We start from the raw sequence: 22,028 nt of genomic DNA, 5'->3' as shown, positions 1-22,028 counted from the left end.
CTTCCTTATCCGGGTCTTGATTCTTGAAGTGCACGCGCGCACGCAAACACACGCGAGCGCGCACACACACACGCTAACCTAGACTCGGGCCGGAACGTTACAGTTTTCACCACAGACTGTGGTTTTCACCACGGACATATTTTGCAACCGGACCTTGAGATCGACTGCGCATGCGTTGTAAAGCACAGGGAAGTGCGGAGGGAGAATTGTTGCGCTTTTTTTATTTTTTTGTAGCTGAGTTGACTAAAGGACACAACTCTATTTTCTTTTGGGCAGTTATTAATTAAACATACACAACGTGCGGTTGTCCCCGCACCGTGGAATAGTGTTCTATCAAAAGGCGAACCACTGCACAAGTTAAACATGCCTAGGAGGAAGGTAAGCTAAATGTTTTGCAGGAGGACAGAATGCACACCAACAGCATAACGTCATGGCTAATGTTAGCAGGCGCTACGCAGAGAACAGAGCTTGTGTGGAAACTTCCGAGCAGAAAAATCAAATACCAGTATTTGGTACGATTAATGGCTTGCTTTGAGTTGTGATTACCCTAAACATCTACCCACACACATAATTTAATTGTTTCATTAATGTGGGTTTATAATTAGTTAGTTGGTGTTTTAGTAACGTTTCGTGGGAGTACAACGCGAAAGTGAGAAAAAAATGTGTTTTAAAAAAATGGTGAATGTGGAGCTTGATGCTGTAGCTTCAGATTGTCAGTTGGAAACGGGAACAATCTGTTCTTTGGGGCGGGGAAGGGTCCGTACCATAACAACGCTGTGATTGGATCAGTCCGGGACACGCTCTTCGGCCATTGGCTTAGCAGTCACTCGCCACGCCCCGTCTCCAATATGACTGGTCGTATGCTAATTAGGGGCCTCCGCTCTTGTTATTGTTGTGAAGTTTGTCTTTATACCATTTATATATGTATCATGCTGCTTTATGGAGCCTTTATAATAGTTGGTGGCCACTTGTTTATTCGTGCAATGCATTCCCATGCGTATACTTGTGAGAATATTAGGCTAAAGCTAAATATAAAGTCTGCTCAGTGAGTGTCGCGTATCAAGAAGTCTGATCTACAAGCTAAAGGCGCCCCGTCGGCCGTCGCGCCGCGTTTTTCTCTTGTAGATCAGTTCTTTTTGGCGCAAGTACACTAATGCGTGTATACGATTGCAAGTCAAGACTTATTATATTTGGCTAGTAAAGATTATTTCAGTGTACTAATTAGGGAACAGCTACACGCTGGTGCTTGTTTATTCATTCAGCTTAACAGGGTTGTCAAAAGCTGGTGGGAGAGGGGATGGTCGTTCCCCCTACACACCCCACCTCCCTATAGAGCGGCGCAGTCCCCCCCCCTTTCAGAACAACGAACGGCCCAGGAAATGAAAACGCAATGCATTTCCCCATAGGCAGTTTTTATTTAATTTATTTAAAGCCCTTTTAAGCGTCGTACGAAGCCAACTCTTGTCGTGACAAATCATGACAACACACACAATATTTCGGGCCAAACAAAGAATTAGAAAGTAGAAAAAAACGGCAGGTTACAACACTTTTTTTTGTTGTTTTTCTTCTTTGTAATTATTTGTTTGGTCCAAAATATTGTGTGTGTTGTCATGATTTGTCACGACAAGAGTTGGCTTCGTATGACGCTTAAAAGGTCTTTAAATAAATTAAATAAAAACTGCCTATGGGGAAATGCATTGCGTTTTCATTTCCTGGGCCGTTCGTTGTTCTGAAAGGGGGAGGGACTGCGCCGCTCTATATGGGATTTTGTTGATAACAATGGTAATAATAGATTTAAGACATGTTTTGTGGGTAAAAAAAAAACAAAGGACAACTTACCTGAAAATGTATTAAACAAATCTTAATTGATCCAACACTCACTTGAACTTGGTTCATTCTTTATCTGATTTATCTTATCTGGTTATGCTGCCAGAGGACCGCAGGGAGCAGCTCAGAAGGGACGGAAGACTCCGATTTCTCAGCTGACCAGGAGCCAGTTGAGGGTTCAGAGACTAACCAGGCACACAGACGGAGAAACACGCGGCTCACCCGAGCTTCGCTGCGACTTAGTCAAAGCTCACAAGGTACCCCTTCACGGTTATTAGTCAATTTGTAGTACACTCTCTAACTTACAAATGGAATGGAATTAACACTGAAGATTTTTGCTGTGCATGTTTTAATTATATTTTGTACTTTTAGATTGTCCTATTACTCTGCTGTGCAATTTAGTATTTCTTTCTCCACTTATTCTGTAGTGAACTCAAGCTTGCTTTTGATCCTACCTTACTTACACATTCTTTTGCTAGCTCATTTGCTAAAAACGACTGTTGTGCAATTAATAGCTTAATAACAAACAACCCTAACACAGATGGCTTGACATAATTTATAGTCTCAAGTATACAATTTGATAGTGATTTACAAACATCCGGAGAGTAATGCTCCTCCACAGCAGGGGTTTAAAACCTGACTTCAAAGCAGAAGCCATTGTATACAGGCAGGCATGCAGCATGAATGAACAGAGGCAACCTGACCATCGCCCACGTGACCCCTTTAGGCTCTGGCTGTCAGAGGAGATTTACAAATGTCCAGTGACAAGGTTTCCTTTTCCTTTTGTTATTGAACGAAGCTGGCTTGCTCTGGTGGTCTTTATAAAGTGGGATCATTATAAGCAGTAGTACACACACACACCCCCCTAGTTTAGTGGTTGTTTTTCTCTACACTGTCTTCATAACTCTTGCCGTAGCTTGCAAAACGGGAGCATGTGCTGCTGTCTCTGCTTAGTTGGAATGGCTAATGGCCGGGCTAGGGCTACACCAGGCTTTTCGTGCACGTTTTGTAGGCGTTTACCCTAAAACGCGAACCCCGTGTACGCGCACTTAAAATGTTAAGCTAACTCTTCGTTTTGCATTTGTGCAATCCTACAAGCAATTTAGGAAAGAAAATATTATCACGACATCACTCCATGGTGATGAACTCTGTGAAAATCAACAGGCACTGCCTGCTAAAAGTAGCAGAGCATAGTTGACTGCCTACCAAATTTGTGGCTCGTAGATTAGACATTAGACAAACTTAACCAGCCTCACTCGGCTGGTGGCTGCTGTACAATTTACAATTTAGGCATTTAGCAGACGCTCTTAATCCAGAGCTGTCTCTCAAACCTGACTGATGATGTGCAACAAACTATCAATTTCACACACAAACAAGAATTTAGAAAAACCAATTTCAGAACTCTGTGATTTCACGCTCATTCAAGCACTCTTTACTTTACTGCCAGTTTACACAATGTATGATACAGTATGAAACAAAAGAATAAATCAGAACAAATAATATAACAAGACAAGGAAAAACATAAGCAACATGACATTGATCTAATCATTGTGGTAGACTTATAGTGTTCACCCATTGTCCCTCAATTAGGCTGATACATTTGCTGCCAACCTGGAACATTCGGCTTTCTCACCTAATAAGTAGGCTGGATAGAGTCAAACTCTATCCTTGTTTTTGTTATTTCTGTGAATTTAGGGTAGTATTCTTCTAATCTTCTCTAATGTGTTCATATTTGTCACATGCAGTCAAGAAGTGGTCTCTCTCTCTTTCTCTCTCGTATAATGTGTGCTAATTATAATCTGTGTGTTTAATCCATCTTCCTAGACGCCTGCAGCCCAGTGCAGGAGACCAGCTCACCGGTGACTTTAGGTCCAGAGGAAGGAGTGAACTCGGCACCAGAAGCAACAGCAGCAGCCACTACTGCAGCGTCTGTGTTCTCCTCAGGCCGCAGGGTCACACGCAGCCAACAGGGGGCACCAAACACCACACCCAAGAAATACCCTCTCAGACAGAGCAGGTCATCTGGATCCGACACCGAGAATAATGGTGAGGGGTAGAGAAATGAATTAAGGGGAAGACCATCTTACATGATATAAAGCAGTGGTTCCCAAACTTTTTCTGACAAGGACCCCCAAATTGACACTAATGAGCCCGTGGACCCCATTTGAAAAAGATATGCCAGGGACCCCCATGAGAGAAGATTTCGTCGGCTCTAGCAGTGATTCACAAGCCGTTTAATTTCAAGGACCCCCAGTTTGACATGCATATTAGTCTACAGACCCCCATCTAATGGCATTTCCATCTCTGGGACCCCCAATTTATATTGTAAAATCAATGTTAATGTAACTCGTTGAGTGGTGGAAAGGCTGTGTGGACGAAGGAGAGGAACAACGACATTGTACGACTTTTAAAATAAATCACATTTCGCCAGGATCAACATTTGACCATTTATTAGATTATTATTAATCCAGAATTGCCAGTCTTATATTTTCCAGTTCTGTCGCCTGGCAACGCTTTGCTTCCGTGTCAATGAAGGTTTTTGCCCCGTCCACTCGCACTAAAAGCACGATCTTTAGCTGAGTTTTTCTCGGAATTGAAGCGATCATACAGAACATCAATGTTTCAGGAGCTCAATAAAAGATTCCCAGGACTTTGTGGTTGCTATATTAGCATTTCTGACGAAAGAACAATGAATTACTAGCACTCGCCCCGGAAATGACCAGATTATTACTTCCGGTTCACCGGATCAGCTTTTGGGCTCTTTAAAATAAGACCTCGTGGCTGAAAAGCTTGGCGTGACAGACCTAACCTTGAACTTAACCGTGGCAGAGAGAGAGAGTTCAATTACTTTCCTTTTGTATTGTCCCGTTTTTTATTCGAAAACGTAATTTAATTTTTATTTATATTGTGTGTGGAAGGGAAGTGGAGAAAAAAGACCGGGATGAAAGCCCCAAGCTCAGTTGATCCTGAAATTAAAGATATAAATGGGGTGAGACAGATAGGAGTGTCCATGACGATCCCCAGAGATCCTCTGCATCGGTTTGCTTAAGTCACTTCTGTTGACCATTACTTTCTCGCCCTGTGCTACTGTGCTGCTCAATGTTATTAGGTCTATCAGTTATCCCCTCGCGTCCAGATCAAGACTAATGGGTCTACATTCCATCCTGGATGGACCTGTGTCCTGTTCTACCTCCACGCCTGGAGAATCGTGTTACTTATTTGCTGACATCCTAAACATAGTATCTGTATTAAATTAAATGTCAGGACATTTTCGGACCAGAGGAGAGTTAAAGCTTTTGTTTTCTCCTTACTGTGGAACTGAATGTTAGCAATAATGCCTGAAACAGTGGGTTTTGCTGTGATAATGGATACAGCAGTGATGCAATAAGTGTGAGACACTGTTGACTGGGTACAGTTAGTATCGCAGAATTACCCATTATCACTGTAAAGCATGTCCTCTGAACACTTGAACAGCTTTCTTCAAAGTACAAACAAATAAGAACTGGATGGAACAAATATAGCTCCCAGGCTACTCAAGTCTTCCCTCCACATATTATAGCCATTTTTACAGGAATGTAATGTTTGACTGTTAAGTCATAACACCTTATGACGCCTCCCCCAAGTTATAACTACCTGGCTGTTACCATGATTTGAGATAATAGTGTTGCCAAGCAGCAGTGGTTTCTTCAAAATAAGAAATATGTGGTGGTCATTGCATGAATTTAAGGAAACATGTGCCGGCACGATGTTTCATTCTATGCCTGTTAGTTTTTGTCTAAGCTAAATCAGTGCCTACAAGGACTAGCATGGAAACACTACATTAGATTAACAGTATGAACATTCGTCCCTCCCTTCCTTATTGGCATATCAGATTTGAAACAAGGGGCGGAGCAGGACGAGACCCCGCCCCGCACGCCAACGGGCAACGCCCCGTCCTCCGAGTCCGACATCGAGGTGTCCAGCCCTGGCAACGACCTCGCCTCTCCCAGCAACGACGTGGTCGTTTCCCAGGAGGAGGACGAGCGCTTGGCCAAGGAGCTGTCCCTCAAAGAGGCCGCCGCCCACGACCTCTCCCACAGGCCCAAGCGCCGCCGCTTCCATGAAAGCTACAACTTCAACATGAAGTGTCCCACGCCGGGATGCAACTCCCTGGGTAAGGAACATATTAACAAAAGCTTGTAACTAAATAACTGCATTGGTATTGTCAATCTCCTTGAAAGTAACAGCTTTGGACATGCAAGGCTTCTGCCCAACAGGAACAATATACTGTATCGGCATGTTTCCAGTCATTATAGGCCTTGTTACAGATGAGACATCTAAGAATTTCAAAGGGCCTGCCATTGGCACTTCTATGGAAAGTCAGTGGGAGGTAAAAGTCAGAAGGCTTGGATTTCCCACTGAAGTGCTTCCACTGAATAGAGCGCCGCAGTCCCACCCCCTGCGAGGGCAACAGGAAATAATTCCCCATTTGTTTTCCCCATAGACATTTTAAAAAGTATTTATTTAAAGACCTTTAAAACCTCTGACAAAACCAACTCGACAGGTGACAACTCATGACATTAAACAAATTTTGTGGGCCGAACAGATAATTAGAAAGACGAAAAAAAGGTCAGGGTACAACACATTATTTATTCGGCCCAAAAAAAATTGTTTATTGTCATGAGTGAAAAATGAGGGGGATATCAATTGGGAATTATTTCCTGGTGCCCTCGTTGTTCTGAAAGGGGGCGGGACTGCAACGCTCTATTGCCACCCAGATGTGAATTGCCCCCCCCATGGAGAAATGATGATCGAAATTACTCACTCTGAATGTAGTCTCTCGAGACAGACTGTTGACTCACTGTCAATTTCAAAGGAAAAGAGGGCGTTGTTTTTCCTTTATTTGCCGATGGGTTCTCAGATTGCTCTGAATGAAACAGTGGTTAATGGTGAAATACTATGCTGTTGTGGTTGGTGGTCTCTCTCTCTCTCTCTCTCTCCCTCTCTCCATCTTCTCCCTCTCAGGTCATCTAACAGGTAGACATGAGAGACATTTCTCCATATCCGGCTGTCCTCTCTACCACAACCTGTCTGTAGATGAATGCAAGGTAACCACCCACCCCCCCCACACACACACTCTTCAATGGCAATGTTATGTGACTGACATCAAGTACTATTGATGCTTAACAGTTACAGGCAGACAACTTGGAACTTGAATTTAAAGTGTATTGCCTTTATTCGACAGACACTTTGATTGCAACAATAGAGGACACAGAAATAGTTCCCGTACTCTGCCCAAAAGCTATTCTTAAAACAACAGACACTTTGAAATTAGTACAAAAATAGTTCCTTCCTGCACTCTATCCATAAGCTATTCTTAACCGCTAGAGGCCAGTTAGCTGTGCTGGGCAGAAGAATAAGGCATTACCATGTTTTCACATCCAGGTTGGGTATCCGTTGGTTTGAATGGCCAATGCTACTGTTGCGAAGAATAGTTACTACACACAAAATTAAGCTCTTAACTGCAGATATGAGACGGGCCATTGGGTCAAAATGTGTAAATGTCAGAGTGGCAACAATGGCCAGGTAGAAGTTTGTTAACCCATTCTGGGCGGGAACCCATTTTGGTGTTAGCATCATGTCGTGCTTTAGCTATTTAAAAATAGCAGATCTACAAGCTCATATCGCGCCACCGAGTGGCGTGATACGAGCTTGTAGGTCTGCTATTTTTGAAAAATCTAAGAACGACTGACATTTTTAGAATCTGATCTCAGGTCAGAATGGATTCATCAGACCAGTGTGTGTCCAGTGGAAACCTCGTATGAATCTGATCTCAGGTCAGAATGGGTTTATGCTGGGGGGTAAATGTTGTGTGACTCGGAGGTGTGGCGTGCATTGAAACGTGTCGCTGTTTGGACAGGGCAAGGCATCATCGCGAGAGAAACAGGTGGAAGAGAGGACGCTGTCGCACCGCCAGGACGAGAACAGACACGCCACACGAAACCAGGTAATGCACACACACACACACACACATGCAGTACATGAAGAGCACACATTTATGAACACACATTCTATACACCTGCCACTGTACGAGTACACAAATAGATGCATTACAGAGTACAGACATACACCGAAACCTAAATCTATAAATAAACATGGCTCCATGTTGACAGAAAAAAATGCCTCCACATACCCGCACACACAAATAATAACCGATCATGCACCCAGCTTACACAGAATCTCAAACGTGACATACTGTATATACCGACACACACGCTGAGAGTATGGAAGATTAGGGGCACCCGTTCTGCGCAAGAATTAAACCGACGAGGATTCAACTTGTTAGCTCTACCTTAGAGGGATTGTAAGAACAATGTAATATCAGGAATGCCTCTCACTTCAAGGCAATGGCTCTCCCGACTCAAGGACAGTCTGGAAGAGTTCAGGCATATACTGGGTGCAGATACTTTATAATTATTAAACAAGACTCAGAGAGTGACCTCAAATGATCTGCAAGGTAGCCCATTCCTTATTCTTGTTTCGGACACACACACACAGACACACACTTAATGCTTAAAAGATTTGTATTGCACATGCTTCCATGCGTTGTCAGGCCCCTACAGAGCGTCAGCTGCGCTACAAGGAGAAGGTGACGGAGCTGAGGAGGAAGAGAAACACTGGTCTGAACAAAGAGCAGAAGGAGTCATACATGGTGAGTGGAAGGAGAGGGAACACAATGCTGCTCAGAGATAACTCCTAATCATGTGACCCAGAGGCTCCAGTGGCTGCACGGTTCCTTCCAACCCAACACTGTCCTTGTTGGCTTGGAATGAAACCTTGCACCTGCACGGGATAGCCACACAAGTGGCTGTGTTCAAGGGAGGGAAGCCGAACGGGGGAGGGCAATCTTTGTCGTTGTGCTAGTGACTAGTAGTGAGTACTATGGACTGAGCACCTGTCAACGGGGGGTTGGATGGGAGGAGGAGGCCGGAGGTGCTTCGTCCACCCAGGTGAGGCAGTAGGGTACAACAGCAGTGCCAAAACACAGTGTTATAATAGAAGAAACCCAGCAGCTAACGATTACTACTGTTGGTGTTCCATCCTGTCAGACCTCTGTTCACCTGGCCCCGGTGCATAGTGAAATCCTGAGTGTCAGGATTTTACAGTGTGTCGTGCTAGCAATCACCAACCGGTGTCATGCCAGATGTGTTTTTGTAGGACAACTTGGAAGTTACTCCCACTGCAGGTTCCAAAAGTATTGCATTGGTTTAGGATAAATCTTGAAAATAATTATGAATTACTGTAATAAAGGAGGCTTACTACAATTATTACTACAAAACAAGCATTATTATTAACATGTTTAGGTCTCAAAACACGTGATTTAGTTTAAGAAGTTGATTTAGTTTTGTTTAATGAGTTTCAAATGTTAAATAAAAAAGCAATTATTTATTTCATAAACTAGGGATGTGCTGATGAGACATTTTGGCCGATATCGATATAATTAATTGCCGTTATGGCCGATAACGATATCTCATTCTGTGTTGAAAAATTATAATAATTTTGTCCATTCTGAAAAATACATAGATTTAACTTTAATACCTTATTGTGAGCTTGTAGATCTGTTCAAGCTGTTACTTTGGGCTTGTTTTTCTGTTAAAACAGACAGATTAATCGGACAGATTAATTAATCCGTCTGATTGATTAATCGAACAGATGATGATTAATCTAAAAACTAAAATAGTCCGATACCGATGCGTTTGCTGATTCATCTCCCATCACAATCATAAACACATCACCGTCCAGCGTTTCCTTCCTTCACGTCCTGTGTGTTGTTGTGTCATTCTGCACCTGTCCACCAGGAGCACCGTCAGAGCCACGGAACGAGCCGGGAGCCTCTTCTGGAGAACATCACCAGCGATTATGACCTGGAGCTGTTCAGGAAAGCCCAGGCACGTGCCTCGGACGACCTTGTAAGAGAGAAAACTCATCTCCATCCTCATCCTTCCCTCCGGCTCTTCTCTCACCCCTTCCTCGTTTCCTCTTTGTCTCCCTCCTGCCCGTTCTTCTTCTTCTCTCTGCCCTACTTCCCTCTTCTCTTCTGCATTTGCATCCATTTTAGGCATTTGTCTGCTCCGGTCGGGAGCGACGTGCGATGAGCAGGTAGGGGCTGGAGTGTCTTGCTCAAGGGCACATCCGGCGGGACACTTCTTTCAGCCATTGGGGGATTGAAACCATAAGCATCTTTTTTCCCCTTCAGTTCTTCAGCAGTATAGTTCATTTCTCTCTCCAGTATAGAGGGTATGCACATGACATCATCGTACCTGGAAGTTATGCGGGAACGCCCACTGAGTGGCAAAAAACTACTTTCTGGCCTTGACAGCCCATTCATCCAAACAGAAAAGTCCTGTCTGATTGCATTAAACAATGTTAAACTCACCAACATTGCAGCTGTACGAAAATCTTGAATTATCCTCTTTCTATCTGCAATTTTTTGTTTCATAAAAAATGCACCATAGAAACGTTATGAGCTACTTTCTGTCAAGAAATTCCCTGCATTTGATTATTTTTCTGTGTCAGAGTTTTGAAGTGCTTGTTTTCAATAACACAACAGCAGGACGGTTGAGTGATTTCCAACGAGCGCTCCCAAACTCCCAACACTCCATGCTGCTCAATGTTTTGCCACTCAGTCTAGATGAGGGGGGCGTGTCCTGATGTGAAAATCATGCATGTGCATACTCTATTCACTCATCTGTCGTTCCACGTACCTAAAATATGTTTCATATTCGATCATTTATTCATGTGCATGTGCATGCTTCATCTAGTGTCATGCCAGTTCTGTATATTTTAACTTGTCAAGTGTTGTTTTTTGGTTCTGTGAGTGGCTACAGTGATTTATTGTCTTTGTGGATGGTTTTACCCGTTTCCACCGGTAATGCCATTTTCTCCACACCTTCCCTGCCACCATTTTACATATTAAAGCTGCTATAAGCAATAATATGTCAACAGTTTAATGACCTTTTTATTCTTTTTGGTATTCAGACAGCCAGCAATGGGTAAAACGCTCCCAAAACAAATGTAGTCTCTGTGACACATCTAGGGGCCACAATCTGCATTCAAAGATTTTACTAGAAGCTTTGTCATTGGTCGATTTGCCTGTGTAATTCTTTTGGGGAGCGTTCATTAAAATTTGACATTATTGCTTATAGAAGCTTTAACATTTACTACATTACTATCACAGTGTGACAAGCAGTAATCCAAATGTGTGTGTTACTGTTGTGTTGCTTGCTGAAAATAATCTTGAAAATCTTGAAAAAAGTTATTTCATGGTGATCCCATAGTGCAAATAAACATTAGGATTTACGTTTCTACTTCCTACCTCCGGCGAGGTTCTACTTCCGGTAAGGTTTTAGTTCTGCCTTCACTAGTTAATACCTTCGCTCTGGTTTGGGTTCCCGATGCCCTACAAGTGTACTAGGGTCTTATGGACCATTTTTGTTTTCTCATTCTCATCATCGTGTTCTCTCCTTTTCCTCCCCTGCCTTTCGTACCCTCTTCATTAACCCCTCATCCTCTTTCCTCTCCCGTGGTCATTATTCACCCCCCTTTCCCCCTTCACTCCTCTCTCCCTCTCATCTGTCCCATATGTACCTGTACCAACTCCTCTTTGTCGTCCTCCCACCTCCCTATAATCCCTTCTCCTCGCTCCTGCTTTGCTGTCCCCTTCATCGCGCACTACTCCTACCACCACTCTTTACAGGATAAGCTTCGTCTGACAGGCCAGGTGGCGGAGGGCAGCAACATGATCAAGACCATCGTGTTTGGACGCTATGAGCTGGACACGTGGTATCACTCCCCGTACCCAGAGGAGTACGCCCGCCTGGGGAGGCTCTACATGTGCGAGTTCTGTCTCAAGTACATGAAGAGCCAAACCATTCTTCGCAGACACATGGTGAGACAGCCTTTTAATATTTGCAATCACAATCTCAGTTTTCTTTTTTTATACATACTTGGCTGTTAATGTCATGTTCTATGATGCATATAGTGTGATTTCAATTACACAGGCTGTTTTCACTACACCGGCAGTTTCCACTTGGGTAGCATATGAAAAAACTGGCCAATAGTTTCCAGAGTCCGAGAAAGAAGAAGGGATCACATGTGACTCTACAAGGTTTCCATACAGACAACATTTAGAGAGCCATACAGACAACATTTAGAGAGCCGTAGTGTTTTTCTACGCATGCCTTGATGCCTAATTTATGATCCGTCCGGCATCGCAGACCGAAAATAAATAAGCGGACACTCAGAACCGTGACAAGTTGTTGTGACTGCGTGAGCTTATAGACACACATTCTGTTCATTTCCCCTCAAGGCCAAGTGTGTGTGGAAACACCCTCCAGGAGATGAGATCTACCGGAAGAGCAACATCTCTGTCTTTGAAGTGGATGGCAAGAAGAACAAGGTGAGAGCACTGTAATGAATACTATACAGTAATGTACTGCAGCCTTCTGATTCAATTGGTCTGAATAAATGAGAAAATATTGATAGGTATTTGATATAAAAAAAAAATAGCATAGTATTAAACGGCAGAAGGATATCTTATTTTAGATTATGTAGGGCCATAATCCCAGTTCCTGCATGGGCATGACACTCTATTTCAGCCTATTCCTTATCTGAGTTGACATGGCTGTTAGGGGCCGTCCACATCAAGCACTGATATTATAAATATTATTTTCCAAATCAGTTTGAACTCAAATGGATGGCAATGTCCACATAACTGATACTCTGATACAGTGCTAGGTGTGGACGGCTCTATGATACCCTATCGTTTGTCCATAGATCTATTGTCAGAACCTGTGCCTGTTGGCCAAACTCTTCTTGGACCACAAGACCCTGTATTATGACGTGGAACCTTTCCTATTCTATGTCATGACTGAGGCCGACAACACTGGATGCCACCTGGTCGGCTACTTCTCCAAGGTAGAAACACACACTTTAGTTTATTGTGTAGACTATAGATATAAATGAGGGGTAAGAGTGGCTGTTCAAAATAACTTAATGTGTGTGTTTTCTGTAGGAGAAGAACTCCTTCCTCAACTACAATGTTTCCTGTATCCTCACCATGCCACAGTACATGAGACAGGGCTACGGGAAGATGCTCATAGATTTCAGTAAGTATCCTGTACCCTCACCATGCCACAGTACATGAGACAGGGCTACGGGAAGATGCTCATAGATTTCAGTAAGTATCCTGTACCCTCACCATGCCACAGTACATGAGACAGGGCTACGGGAAGATGCTCATAGATTTCAGTAAGTAGAAGAAGCACTGTATTTTACCCCATTTGGACCTGAGGCGGATTCTACAAATGCATTCTAAATCAGCAGTTCTCTCACACTTTCGCGATTTTTCACGAATGTTCAAAAATAGATTATGTACAAGCTAGCAGCGCGGCACAAAGAGCTTGTGTATCTGCTTTTTTCTGAATAGCCTATGCTAAAATGTAAAATGAGACAGATAAGTTCCCGATTTTAATGGATTAAAGTGTTGGTACAAGTCTCTCTGGATTATTTGGCATCCTTGGAGCGTGTTTGCCAATTTTGCTGTTAAATGTTTACATTTTAGATAATCACGATGTTAAAAAATGATCCGGGGCTATATCCGATCTCTCCTCCTAGGTGAAGGAAAGGGACGAGAACAAAATGAAAATATAATAAAACATTAACGACTGTTTATGGACCCAATCGAATCCAAAACCCTATTGCCTCATCGTGTGCTTTCCGTCCTGCCAGGTTATCTGCTGTCCAAGGTGGAGGAGAAGGTCGGCTCGCCTGAAAGACCCCTGTCTGACCTGGGCCTCATCAGCTACCGTAGTTACTGGAAGGAAGTGCTTCTACGTTACCTCAACAACTTCCAGGGCAAAGAGATCTCCATCAAAGGTCCGTCAATACATGAAAGAGACTTTGGTTGTCAGGTGGCGTCTGTCTGACTGTCCGACTGGGTGTCATTCAGAAGTGGCACGCAGCCTTCCGTTTTAGACTGACCAACATCTCGCCTCTTGTCCGTTGTAACGTACACTTTCCTCCAGAAGCCTTGAAGTCCACTAACGAGTTTCTCATAACCATAACATGACAGCCGAGTCCAAGTATAGGAATCAATGTGACAGCCATGTTCGCAACATTGTCTCCATGTTTAGTATTGGCGATAGATTGTCTTGCCAGGGTAGACACTTGTGATGCCATGCCGTCAAATATAATTGGCCGCAGCAGCGTGGCCCACAGTGATTCACTGACGTCAAACACAGGGCGAGGATCCGTCGTGGCGGGATAGAGCGTAAGTGGTGAGACACAGATAAAGATGAAGAGGCCTCCAAAATGTACAGTATATAGGGCTGAAGTGGTTAATGTATGTGTTAATAATCAAAATCTACAAAGTAACTACATTGTTCAAATAAATGTAGTGGAGTAAAAGTACAATATTTAGGTCTGAAAGTAAAAGTGTAGAAGTAAAAGTAGTAAAAGAAATACCCAAGTACAAATACCTCAACATTGTACATGTTACTTTCTACCACTGGGAATGGGATGAGCCAGGATGGGGAGATGCACGTTCACTGAACAAATGGTTGGAGGAATGCTGTATTTATGTTTGCTTTCGGATGTGTGTATTTGGAATTGTATTTATTTTTGTGTGGGGGTGGGGGTGTCTGCCTGAGGCTAGTGAAAGGAAGTAGCTCTCTAGCCACAGTGCTTTTCTTTCATCGTTGTAATTCCTTTCTTCTTCCCTTCTCTGTCGCCATCTCTATGCCAACTCAAAAGAAAATGGCACGTGATGTCTCTTGAACTTGCTCCTCAACACCTACTCGGTCTCTTTCACTCCTCTCTCATCTACTTTGTAGCCTACAGTATGTATCTCCCTGCAAGCCACGACTCTTCCAGGCAGGCACTCTGTGCCTTGTTTTGAAATGTGTTGCGGTCTTAAAAAAGTTTTAATAAAAAGCGTTGAATCGGACGTTAGAAAGGGTGCAATAACCCTGATATTAAACGAGAGACAGAAAACAGGGAGAGAGAGAGAGAGCTTTATTTGCCATACATGTTAGAGAGAATGCCATGTGGTTGTAAGTTGGATTGCAACTTTTGAAACCAATGACATGGCAAGATAACATTTGGGCTGCAACTCTATTGTGTATATACTGTATCAACAAATCAAGGTGGAAAAATTCTAATATATTTTTATTTTGATCATAAATTGGCTAACACCATTAGTCTATCTCTTTCGACGTATTTTATACTTCATCATACAATGGTGTCTTGCTATTTTCCCTATTTTTGTTGAAACTGTTAAAAGATAAATTAAATATTTTATAATCGATTAACCATTGCACCCCTGGATGACATCGTGCTAGTGCATTCCATACGCCTGTCAGTCCATTCAAACATCTCCCTAAAATATAACAAAAGACAGGAAATGGAAAAATACACTAATTAGTAGCTACGCAATGCTGCGATTTGCAAAAGACACAGCCTTCTATTCAGTGGATACAGCCAGCATTCTAAACGAGTTGCAACTCTACTAATCTGATTCCGTGCCATCATCATCAGACTCGGACTAGAAGGACACCACACACTACTCAGCCGCTGGAGCCAGAAACGTAAAGTTGTAGAATACTGTTCCAACTTAATCTACGCCAGGGGTTCCCAAACTGTGGTGCGTGCACCCCTTGTGGTGAGCGCACTCCCTCTAGGGGTTGCGTGACATGAAAATGGTAATGGCGGTTTTATGGTGTTATTTAGCATAAACGGCTAAATCTGGTAAAACACTGTTGTAAGGAGATGTATAGAGCTGCTGCGGGAGTATACAGTAGCTGCATGTCTTTCAGTGCAGTGACATTCTGTGATCATTTGCCATAATCATATTAAAAAATGTATAATTTTCGGCAAATACGAGGGGTGTACGTCAGCTAGGTCAGGAGGTAACAGGGGGTGCACGGCCAAAAAGGTTTGGGGACCGCTGATCTACGCCATTGTGCCACGTTCGACCTGTAGAGGTTAGGCAAAGAAATGTATTTTGTATTTAGTTGTGATCCTAACGCCATAAACCATAGATATAAAAGTTAGGTTACGAAGAGCCCTACTTCTGTCTTTACTGCCATTTACTTTGATGCTGTTTTGTATTGCTATGGATAGTATAGCATAACCAATGCATTGCTGTTGAGCAGAAACCCTTGTATTGTATTTCCATATTTATTTATCACCCCATAAGTTAATGCCCTATTTTCTACTTTGTTGTAGGACGGTGTTGTGCAAAAGTAGCAATAATAGCCTGCTATTTGAGCTATTTTTGAAAGTCATTGTCTTCCAATGAACTAATAAACTATTAACAAGAACTTACTAATGTTTTATTTCCAGTTTTGGAACAGCCTTCAGTCCTCTCCATAATTGACGCGCAAGCACATTATTGCCGTCAATGGAAATGTCCATTCCATCCATACTGTTCAATTCTATGCCGTCAATATTGTCTCCTCAGTGAATACAACCCTCTGACAACATTCATTCAAATGGTTCCAGTTCCATCAGCCTGATTTCCAGCCTGAGGTCCTCATGTTCTTGTGTCTGGTGTTTCCTCAGAGATCAGCCAGGAGACGGCAGTGAACCCAGTGGACATCGTCAGCACACTGCAGTCCCTACAGATGCTCAAATACTGGAAGGGAAAGCACCTGGTCTTAAAGAGACAGGTAGGAAAGGCAGGATAACACCATTTACACCATACCTTTAACTAGAGCCCGACCGAAGACAGATCTTTGCGTCTGATCTGATCGGAAATGTTCAAATTTGAGTAGAGTTTCTATATCACATTTAACAGCTTTAATCCTGTGATTAAACATTCGTGTTCTAGATCTCCCTGCCGTGTTTTGACTAACCTTTGAAACACCACTGCGCCAACTTCATAGTTGCTTGTCATTAAAACGGTGTTATCGCTTGTCGTAGTGTGCCAAAGTGCCGACCACAACAACAGAGTGGAGAAGGCAGCACCGCGGCCATTGTAATGCATTGGACTCAATTTCCCATAACTGATAAGCAATTGAATATTTAAACCAATTTGTGTCCAATTCAAAGAGAAGCTCACAACGTGTCTCATTGTGAGCAATTTTTTAATACTTTTTTTTAATAAAACCTTTGAAAATGTTCGCCTGTAATGACCCAAAATAGGGACTGTGACAAAAGTCATAACAAATCAGCACACATACTCTTATAACGGGAATAAGTCGGCCTGAAATGCAAGTAAATCATTACTTCTCCAGGACCTCATCGACGACTGGAAAGCCAAGGAGACCAAGCGTGGCAAGAGCAAGACCATCGACCCTGCAGCATTGAAATGGACGCCGCCTAAAGGAACGTAGGGTCCTAGCCCCAACACACACAAAACAACACACACTCGTGCGCACACCGTTTGATCCTAACTCACTCCACCCACAACTCGCACGTCTTCTTGGCAACTACTGCTGTCAAACACTTTCCAACAAAAGGTGGCCTGGGTTCAACGCTACAACCAATGACTACTGCTTTAGCTCAACCAACATTATATGTCCAATAACTTTGTTCTTCTGGTGATTTATTAGACAGATAATTGAGAAGTGTTTTAATATGCATACGTACAGTATGACTGGAATATCGGACTGATCCATATTGTATTTAATATGTAACATTGCTGCTGGGCAGAAACCTTGTGGCTCCATATTTAAACTAGTTATGTTTTATTTTTAAAGTCATGCCCTACTATCAGGGCAACACGCAAAAAATAGCAGAGCTACAAGCTCACATGTGAGCTTTTGCTATTTTTATTTTATGTTATTGAAGATAAAAAGGACAAGTCTGATATTGGGTTTTATGCATTTTCTTAACCTTTGAAAAAGAGCTTGTGACTCAATCACAATTATATTGGATTAATTGGAACAACACAGCTTATTCTTTTAATTCCCTGAAAAGTAACCGTTTTAGACATGCAAGGTTTCCACCCGACAGCAACGTGGTATGTAAAGTCGGCAGTATACTAGCTGTTCAATGTGGGATGTCTTCCCAGTACATAATATGGGCTAGTTAATGTAGCTAGAGTATAGTGTTGGAGATCATCAGTACATAATATGGGCTAGTTAATGTAGCTAGAGTATAGTGTTGGAGATCATCAGTACATAATATGGGCTAGTTAATGTAGCTAGAGTATAGTGTTGGAGACCCAGGGAGCATCATTACAAGGAGAGATCAAAGTGAAGTCATGTTACGCAACACACATGAAAGTGTTCCATGACACGTCTGATGTGGAAGACTGGCATTTGGGAAATAATCCAGTATTTGATGAATACTGTTTCAATGTGGCTTATCCAGTCGCTTGACTCGCTAATATGGTTTCATACTAGGGATGCACCATATTGACAACCGATATCTGGTTATTTGCATGGTCAAGTTGACCAATACGGATAACGATTTTGCATCGCAACAGTTTACTTTACACTTACTGTGAATTAAACCTACCAATGCAAATATTAGTTAAAACGTTCTTCTCCATAAGTGTATCTGCAACCTTCATCATCAGCTTTTTCAAGCATAAATATTATCAAATCAAATATCGGGTAAACCGATATTATTTGGGAGGCATTACAGATATTGCCGATGCCAATATACGGCTGATATATCGGTGCACCCCTATTTTAAACCATCACTTTTAAATGAACATAACACAAACGCGTCTAGTATTTCTATGTGATGTCAGATTTCCTACATCAGGTCCCATTCACTCCTGCGATTCCACTTCCGTGTACATTTAAAACAACTCTTTGACCTCTCCATCTCGGTTACCATCCAAATGATGTGTGTAGAACCACCAATGTGGTCCGAGACTCTCGTTTGTTATCATAATGAGCCAAGCTAATTTGACATAGCAGCACACCCTATTATTCTGAGACACTTTATTAAGCCAGAGCAGCACCAGACTGCAGTCTGTAATCCAATCTCCGACAGCCGACGTCGAGAAACCGGCTCACTTCATTGTGTTGTCAAAACGCAGGTCGACTGGCAGCGTTGACTCAGAGACGTGTGTTTTGACACACTGAGCAGCTGGCTTGTGATTAAATGACCCATTAAGGGTACATTTTTAAACTCTCCCAAATTTATATTCATATATTATTTCCCGAGAATAATACATGCTTATTGTGTATGGTCAGGACACAATATGAGTACAATATCTAGACTTGTATCACTATAATTTTTGATATATTGCCCAGCTGTCCAGTTGTTTCAAAGAATCCCGTCCTGAGGGTCAACCAGTTAGTGCTCGTAACACACAGGCACACAAACCCAGTCGTGGCTCTTAGTCCAGCACTGAGGGAAGCGTCCCACAAAGTGATGTTCTAATATATTTTAAAATAGTTGAGTATTGATGGTTTGTCTGAACCCAGAGCAAATAACAGTTCAGCTTTTCTCTTGTGTGACACACATAAGGTATATTATATTAACAGTGTTAACCCAGTTCTGTAAGTCATTCATTCATTCATTCAGTTTAGCCCGTCAGAAAACAGGAAGCTACAGCTGCCACTGGTCCTATTGGGTGAGTGTTTTTGTCATCAGGAAATGACCCCCAGCTGGTTTTGATTTACAGTATCTCTTTTGTTATTTGCACTGTCTGTCCTGTTCTGAGTTCTGCAACATAGTGTGACAATATTTTTGTTTTGTTATTTTAGACGTGTACAATCAATAGCTTATTTGCAAAGCTTTTAAAGGAAAGCATACTCTTTTTTCTTTTTTTTTTCTCCTTCTCTTGACTGACTTTTTTCTTGATTGAAAGAAGTGACCAAACAATCACAAGATTAATGTCTTAGGGAAGAGTCATAGTCGCCATTCATTTGGGTTTTTCATGGTGGTTTTGTTTCTATTCATATTTGATCCTGTTTTTCTACCTCTGTTTTACCACTGTTTTTATTTTGTATTTTAAGCTACAATGCCCATGTTTAAGCTTGTTTTCATTTGTTTTGTTTAAATCATTTTGTGTCAAGTGTAAAAAAAAATACATGCTATAGTTACATTAAAATACAGCTAAATGTTAACTTCTTTTAAGTAAGTTATTTATATTCTTATATGGTACTGAACTGGTTGGAACATAAGAGAGATTGTATTAGACATGTCTGCTCTGTGAATCTAAAACAAATAATCCTATCATTTTAGGGCTAATCATTATTCTAAGAGACTCTTTCTAAAACAAATGCCAGAAATCCAAGACAGCCCAACAGCAGACCCACAAATCTACCACTACGTGGTTTTCAATATGACCTGTAGTGCTACTGAATGAAGAGGTCTGACAATGATATTATCACTCATTTAATTTGTTCACAGCTTTGTTAGATTTTTGTCCTTCATTCCTAACTTCATAGTCGGAAACGACATTGCCTTCAAATATCAAAATGTTGAGAATGTATGCCGAATGCTTCTTTTATGTACATTTACATGTTGTTTAGTTTATGTGTGAGTTTATTAACATTGTTCTCGTTCTAATTAAGTGGTCATTTCATCCATCTGTAAATGTGAATGTGTTTGAAGTTGGGGCAAAAAACCTGTGGAAATTAGAATACTGTCACGTCACTGAAATGTTGATTTCAAATCAAACGAATAGTTCACAGGTGATACATTTTAATTAATTGTATTGGTTTTATTTTTGTTCGTTTTAAAGAGTATCAATTTCCTTACTACAGTTAGTGTAAGCACTTGCAGTATGTTTACTTGGAGTTTACAGAATGCTGCTGCCATTTAATAAGTGCTTTTTGCAAGGAGTGCGTCAAAGCATCGGCTTACTGCAGATATTGTTCTAATACAGTATGTGTCTGTCAATCAAAATATATTTCTCTTCTGGGAAGAGAAAACAGTTTCATTCCAAAGCAAATCAAAACCTGACTTAACATTTAAAATGTTGAAAAATATGTAGAACCCAATCTGTAAAGTTATTTGTCACATTCTATTCTTCTTATCTACTAAAAAGAAAACCTAATGGAGCGTCACAGTCCCGCCCCAGTTCATGACGACGAAAGACCCAGAAGTGAAGCCAACTCGGCTCGTGACAATGACAAATAAACAATGTTTTGGGCAAAACAAAAGTGTTGCACCCTGCCTTTTCTTTCTTCTAATTATTTGATCTGCCCAAAACATTGTGTTGATTTGTCACGAGCCGAGTTGGCTTTTTCTGCGGCATAAATGTCTTTAAATAAATACATTTTGAAAAGCCTATGGGGAAAATGAATGGGCCTCGTCGTTCTGAAACGGGGCAGGACTGCGACGCTCAGGATTTTGTGCCGCTCTTGCATAACCTGTAAACTCCACAACTGTTAAGAAAATACATATGTATGTGGACCGCTTTCACGGATCCGTTTAAGTTGTCTTTTTGACTTCTACTTTGATACAACACATTGTTTGTGTTGTACAATCCTTCCCTGCTCCAGTGGCAGCTATAGATTCACGGCTCTGATTCCAGGTCAGCCTTGAGCAGGTGTTCAGGAATGGCCTTCCCATGTTCGCTGCACACTCCAGAATAGGATTTGACAGTTTTGACACCATTCTAGAATAACAAGGCATTTCGTTGTGTTCCATGAGCTACGAGTGAACTGTTGTAGAGTACTTGTAGTACTGCTATGCTTCTTATCGTACCTATACTGTGCACAGTGAGCACCAGCTGACCAAGAGTAGTGCAATATTGACTATTGAATCATGTAGCTCAGTTGTGCACCTGCTTTTGTATTCGCCTCCCCACATATACTTCTTCCTTCAATAAATGCAAACAATGAAGCAAACCTGTTTGTTTTGTTTGTGTTTGTTTACCCTAGCAACAGCAGGTGGCTCACATTCATTCATCAAGAGAGCATTGTGTGCAGGTATACATTGTTTCTACTATAGGGCTGACCTCGATTAGTCGAATCATCGATCGGAATGAGTCTTAGTCGACTACCAATCTCTTAGTCGATGGTCAATGTTTTTGCATGATTCGACTTAAGAGATTGGCCTAATTTGTTATACTATTTAACAAATATAAAAAAAAAAAAAGAGGTTATATGATCATGATTTATCGGGAGAAACCAAGCAAGTATATGCTAAATCAGACATTAACCCATTCTTTTGGTGTTTTAACTAAGCATTGTTATACTTTAGCTATTGAAAAATAGCAGATCTACAAACTCGTAGAGCACCAGTAA

The 22,028-nt window shown here is 41.8% G+C and overlaps 1 protein-coding gene across 3 annotated transcripts; it reads left to right on the top strand.

The window, feature by feature from the left end:
* Positions 1-189: 189 nt before the first annotated feature.
* Positions 190-21,612, top strand: LOC310869000 (histone acetyltransferase KAT7-like). 3 transcript variants are annotated; one of them, XM_083779553.1, is made up of 15 exons: positions 190-378; positions 1,934-2,084; positions 3,652-3,873; positions 5,699-5,980; positions 6,832-6,914; positions 7,727-7,813; positions 8,420-8,518; positions 9,678-9,776; positions 11,564-11,755; positions 12,176-12,265; positions 12,643-12,783; positions 12,881-12,974; positions 13,597-13,743; positions 16,429-16,535; positions 17,103-21,612. In XM_083779553.1, exons 1-15 carry the CDS (start codon positions 364-366, stop codon positions 17,199-17,201), a joined length of 1,908 nt encoding a protein of 635 aa, XP_083635679.1. In that variant the 5' UTR covers positions 190-363; the 3' UTR covers positions 17,202-21,612. The 3 variants fall into 3 exon arrangements, with proteins under 3 accessions (XP_083635679.1, XP_083635680.1, XP_083635678.1); XM_083779554.1 differs by having other exon boundaries at positions 9,666-9,755; XM_083779552.1 differs by having other exon boundaries at positions 9,666-9,776.
* Positions 21,613-22,028: the final 416 nt, after the last annotated feature.

Source organism: Protomyctophum parallelum (genome assembly GCF_964188405.1).
Source record: "Protomyctophum parallelum genome assembly, chromosome: 13".
NCBI classification, from domain to species: domain Eukaryota; kingdom Metazoa; phylum Chordata; class Actinopteri; order Myctophiformes; family Myctophidae; genus Protomyctophum; species Protomyctophum parallelum.
The sequence above is the reverse complement of the archived record's forward strand: the minus strand, read 5'-3'. Positions and strand labels throughout refer to the sequence as shown.

Bases quoted from the DNA above. Each gene is read 5' to 3' on its own strand.
- LOC310869000 (XM_083779552.1), top strand. The intron at 2,085-3,651 runs GTACCCCTTCAC...CCATCTTCCTAG, and splicing joins ACTTAGTCAAAGCTCACAAG to ACGCCTGCAGCCCAGTGCAG. The intron at 5,981-6,831 runs GTAAGGAACATA...TCTCCCTCTCAG, and splicing joins GCCGGGATGCAACTCCCTGG to GTCATCTAACAGGTAGACAT.